A 6000-nucleotide genomic window follows, 5' to 3' on the forward strand; every position below is an offset into this window, starting at 1 on the left:
ATTTGTGACTATTATAAATTTATAAGTCAAAAAGTTGTCTCTTTTATTTTTCTCGTTGTCAAAATTATTTATCAGAATCAGTCATATTATTAAGAGAGCAATTTTTTTTGCTTAAAGAGCAATGTTACATATATATGATCTGCATTTTACATATATCTTTTAGATTTATTTGTTCTAACAATAAGAAAATGGTCACAGCTCTCAACTAGTAAAACTTTAATTTTCTAGTATGATCAATCATATATATTAATAGAGAAATGTTACAAATATTATGAGCTTTAAGCTAAATAGATGAACTGTTCGCCATTTTTCTGAGTTTGGTAAAACTACTAAAACATTTAGGACTGTATCAAAAGAAAAAAGCACACGTTTGCTCCTAACATTCGACTGTATCTATTCTGACAAAATAGTAAAGCTCTGCTCCCAAGACTTTGGAAGTTCTCTTCCACATTGACTCACCAAACATTCTCACACACATAAACCATCCACTTTGCTTTTCCTTATTAGGTGACCATTACCTAGTCTTCATATCGGAATACATAGTTGGTAATGTGTAAGACAGCAACATTTTCATTTTCAATCACAGTTTCACATACGTAGGACCACGCTCGAGACAATTTCCAATACTAAATTAGTTAAATCAATTTTTTAAATAAACACACAAGTAGAAGAATACAACTAACTTCTCTTATCACAAGCTCATTTTACTTTTATGCAAATTTTATTTTTGTAGAAAGCCTAAATTCAATATAAGAAAGAAACACAACATTTCAGTAGCGGCAAGATCGGTTAACCTAAATCGGTGTAGTCGAGTCAGCATTTCAAGTAGTTGAACCCCGAATCTCTCCAAGACCGTTGCAATGGATTCCAGTAACAGAAACCTCAAAACTGATGATTTTTTGAAGAATGCAACTAACTTCTATGATCTGCATTTTACATATATGTTTTAGATTTTTTTTTTTTGTTCTAACAATAACCAAATAGTCACAACTCTCAAGGACTTATCCTTGTGCTTATCTTGTGCATATATTATCTAGTGCTTATCATTGCAGGGAATAGGAGGGATACATGTTTTTTTTTTTGCAAGAGCAGTGTGCTGGTCTGCAGAGCCAAATAGAAGAACTAAGTCAAGAGCATGAAACTTCCTTGATGGTATTTCAGTTTCCTTCAAACGAAATTTATTAGATTTCTTCTTTGATTCCTCCAACTTTCCAGTGTCAAAAGTAATTTGATGTTTAACCATTTGCAGATGCTCTCAGAACACCATATGTCACGTAAGTATTTTGTTGATACATATGTGTTGTGTTATTGGCTTAGGTGAGAGTGGAGACATTTGCAACAGACCCAAAGAAAAACATTCCATGGAAGAAGATTCTTAAAATGGGAGAGACTGTGTTCCATCGAACACGCAATCCAGCTGATCGAAAGGACAAATGGAGGAGGCACAACCCTAGCCACTAGTGCTACTATCACGTCGTCATTTTGTAAATAAAAACTATATATTAGACTTTGGTTTATATTTAATGATGTGATGAATTGTGCGTTCCAACATTGGTCTAAGTCTCAAACGTATGAAAAATTTCAAAACAAAACAAGAGTAAGTATAGGTTCGAGTGTTTAGGTACCCGTTGGTATTCGGGTCAGATATTTTGGATTTGGTTTTAATTTGTAACACACCATAGATCCCGTTTTAGTAAATTTGTGAGTACGGGCCGAGTTCAGATATAAAAAAATCGATTTCGGTTCTAATATGTATCACATCTTAAAATCTATAAAGTAACCATATACCGTTAGGATTCAGGTTATATCAGATTGGTTCGGATTACCCAAAGCAAAATCTAAAATTTTAAAACAAAGCATAAGAAATACTTCTTAACATTATTTGAGAAGTCATTTGCCAAATGTACTCTACACAATCAATTTCACAAAAGAAATGTGACATGTCTACTGAAATGATAACATAGATTATGTCTGAATCTGAGATGGACAATTACACTTACCGTGATTTATATTTTGATAAGCTTTTTAGAATATGGTAACAATTCATACATTACATTTAATGTTGATTAATGTTTGATAAACTTTTTAGAATGTGATAATAACTTATAAATCTCATCATTAAATATATATATATATATATATTCAAATACGACATTACAAGTTCTGAAATATTATTGTAATGTATTGTTCACAAGCGTAAAACAAGATCAGCTTGATATCAATGTATTGTCATCATCCAACCAATATTCGGCATGGATTTCATCATTGATTTCTCTTGTAATCGTTATTGTCAAATCATATTTTTTGACGGGTTAGATTATTTTCTCAAGAGTTTGTTTTGGCTTTCTTGATGCGATATATCATATCAACTATTGTGTTATTGTCTTTGATAGACAATATTGGATAAAAAAAACCTTAGCCGAAAAAATGTTCTGAAATATTACTTAATTCTAATTTTAGAAGTATACAATTTTATTACTAAAATTTTCAAAATTTTCTACATTTTTTTAAAAAGCTTATAAATTTTTAAATCGCAATATCATTAGTTTCTTTTATATATCTACAAATTTTATAAATATTTTTAGTTAAAATTTTGATAATCATACAATTTTTATATCGTTTTTTATTAATGTTATACAAGTTGATTTAAATATTTAACCAAAGTAAATAGATAAAAATCTATCTGAGATTATACTTTTATATATACTCACATATTATCAAATATAATTTAAAATAACAAAAATGTTTTTATCTTAATTTTTATGTTTAATTTAATTAATTTATATTAAAATATTGATAAGAAACTAATAAAATTTACAATATTAAAAAAATATTTTTAAATATCATTTAAATTGAGAAATTTATTAAGCACGTTGTGTAGGAAAACACCTAGTATATATTTATTTATATAAAATTAGATATATAAAGTACTTTATTTGAAATTTAAATGCTTATCGTAAATATCATATCAAAATAATATAAAATTGAATATTGAAATACATATTATGCTTCAAATATTTCTATTATCACAAGCTCATTTAGCATGATGTAAATTTTATGTTTTGTGCAAAGGCTAAATTCAAAATAAGAAAGAAACACAACATTTCAGTAATGGATTCCAGTAACAGAAACCTCAAAACTGATGTTTTTATATCGACAGAAAATGGTATGAACTCGCCAGTTTCCGAGGGACCTACTAGTAACTAATTGCAGCAAAAGAGTATAAACCTTTGTCCCTACCAAATAAACTTTGGACACCATCCTCATGGCTCCACTTGAATGGTCTAAACAAGAACATAGCCATTGTAAACACATTGATACACACAAAAATCGTTCCAGTAAGAAGCCAAGTTGTGTAACCGCTGCTTCTGACACAGGAGTGAAGCATGAAGATATAAAACGGAATGGTGTAATATCTGAACTCGATCAATGGCGTAGGAACAAGAACAGCACATGTAGCTAAGAAATAGACCAACACCCAACAGATCTTGCTTCGAGTTTTTGCTGTCGGATTGAGACAGAACCAAAGTCAAATTCACAATGCCAAAAAAGGAAGATAAAAAAACCATCTCACACAAAAATGATTTGAACATACCTAATAAAGTTAGGATTGAGAACCAGGAATAGACGTAAACCGGGACTAGCATGTATTTCATCAACCAATGAGCGTTGATAATTTTCCTCCATAGATAGAATGGATAGTGGCGATTATCAGCGAGAAGATAAGGATGAGCCAAGCTGCAATTATTTTTCAGAATGAGAGTTTGTAGTGGAAGACCTTAAGAGGTGTTTTGAGAGGTGTCAAGAAACTGAACCTGAAAAAGTGTACAGAGGCAAAACCAGCTACTAGAGCCACAAGAGTTAGTAGAAGGCTTAAGGGCCAATTTCTTCGGAGCTCTTGGAGTAGATTTCTCACTTGCTCTACTGAGAAGTGTAGGGGAGCAGTAAAAAGTGCAGAGACGAGGCTAAAATACATTATCTGCGCAAAATGTGGTGAAACCACATGAGCCTCTTTTGCACCTGCGGATTTTGAAATTGATGGATTAGTAAAAAAGACAACAGAAACATAACTTTCCATTTACAGAAAACGCATATGGATGAATCATACCGAGGACTATACCGCCGTTCCAGAGTATAAAAATACCAAAGGCTACCACAACCACGATGAAAGGGCTGAATTTGAACAAAATCTTCCACTTCATATTCCAAGATGTGGAGATTACATCATAAACATCATAGACTAAGCCTGTATATTGTTTTCATTAAAAGATATGTACAAAAAGACCCTTAGATATTGTAAGAGTAAGGAACACTTATGTTTAACAGTATATATGTCAAACTATTAGCAACATACCTGAAGTATCCTCTGCTGAAGAAACAGATTTGCCACGGTCAAAACTGTCTCTAGTATCCAAGTTGTTATCAGGTTTTCTATTTCTAAGATTCGATCTCAGAGTTGCTTCTTTCCTATCAATGGACTGATGCAAATCTTTATTTACTTTTTGTTTATCATCCATTTTCCGCGGAGAGTCAAGAGTGAAGTCTAAAACACCTGAGCAAGCAACGAAAAGCATCCAGACTACATTTGTTTGCCTGATCAAAATCGCTAAAGTACCAAACTGCAAGGACAATAAGCATAAATAAATTTGTAATTCTGACAGGAAAAAACAAACAGCTTCAAAATGACTTACCACAGCACTGAGGATATATCTTCTCCTCAAACAAGCGAGGTACATGGCAAGAAAAGTGGTGAGAGACGCAACATCCGTATAGTAGAGGAAAGTGAAGAACCAGTGGAGAGGGTAAAGAGACATGACCAAAGCCATTAAAGTTGCTTTTCTATCACTGAGACTCGCCCCAAGAACCTGATAATCTCATACACTAGAACTCCACACAAGACTGCAAAAACAGCATTGGTAGACCTCAGGACAGACGTAGAACAAGCTTCTGAAAAGGACTGAGAAGTAGTTCTCATCATAACATTCCTGGAAACAGAGAAGCAACATGGTGCAAGTGATAGATAGTACCTGCAACAACAACAAAAAGTCAACATTTTCAGCTACTAGTTACAAAATATTCAAACTTTCAATCACTCTCTTCTTAAGTTTTGCACTAACAAGACAAAATTAAATTAAGAAGGAAGAGAGCATTACAATCCAGGTGGGGTAGTGATCATTGGATCCCAGCTCCTGAAATTGCCATTGCAGTATTGCTGAGCCTGAGGCACATGGAATATCTCGTCCATGTAGGGATCGGGAACAATGTGGTTGACGATGATCGACATGGGAATCACCCACAAGCTCGTTATAGCTGCAATCGCTAGTCTCCCCATTGTTTTTTTTTTTCCTCCCTTCAATTCCCCGGGGAAAATTGAAATCGAATTTTGCCGGAGAAACAAGTGAGCTGAATACAGTGCGATTCCGATTGACCAGAGAGGAGTCAAATCCAAAATCAACATTACTAGATTTTTATTGGGCCTTACTAGTTTTCTGACTAAAGCCCAAGTCCGTTCTAAAGAAAAAGCCCAAATCAGTTCTAAACTAGTAATATAAAATGGTGATAGTTTATCTTTATTAGTTTTTTTTTTTTAATAAAGATATTATTATACTAATTTCTTCTTTTTCGACATAATACAGAAGATAACAGAAAAACAGAGAAACGAGGATAAAATTCTAAACACAGACTCAATCTAACTATAAAAGGCAAGACATACACAACAACCACAACCCGCAGTCCCGAGACTTGACCAAAGTCCGCACCATATCACTTTGTCGCAAAAATATGAGCAAGTTGTAACCGAAAGTTGAAATCCGGTAAATTTATCTTTATATTAGTTATTACTATCACCGTTCTATTTTAAAGGTTTTGAGCTCCATATTTTTTTAATTTTATATAATATATTTATTTTGTACTTTTAAAGAATGGTTCATTTGAATAAAGTTTTTCTAGCTAAGTTCAACAAAAAAATTCTTACAATTTAGAAATATATCCTTTATATAA

The 6000-nt window shown here is 32.5% G+C and overlaps 1 protein-coding gene across 1 annotated transcript; it reads right to left on the reverse strand.

Annotated features, from left to right (window-relative positions):
- Nucleotides 1-3196: 3196 nt before the first annotated feature.
- Nucleotides 3197-5341, reverse strand: LOC106433532 (dol-P-Glc:Glc(2)Man(9)GlcNAc(2)-PP-Dol alpha-1,2-glucosyltransferase). The gene is given in 10 exon segments (XM_013874360.3): nucleotides 3197-3504; nucleotides 3596-3738; nucleotides 3816-4020; nucleotides 4109-4246; nucleotides 4355-4619; nucleotides 4692-4855; nucleotides 4858-4977; nucleotides 4980-5007; nucleotides 5009-5027; nucleotides 5154-5341. Coding segments are annotated over 10 exon segments (1569 nt in total). The 5' UTR covers nucleotides 5333-5341.
- Between the last annotated feature and the right edge of the window lie 659 nt (nucleotides 5342-6000).

The sequence above is a fragment of the Brassica napus genome, unplaced genomic scaffold (assembly GCF_020379485.1).
Source record: "Brassica napus cultivar Da-Ae unplaced genomic scaffold, Da-Ae ScsIHWf_2059;HRSCAF=2710, whole genome shotgun sequence".
NCBI classification, from domain to species: Eukaryota; Viridiplantae; Streptophyta; class Magnoliopsida; order Brassicales; family Brassicaceae; genus Brassica; species Brassica napus.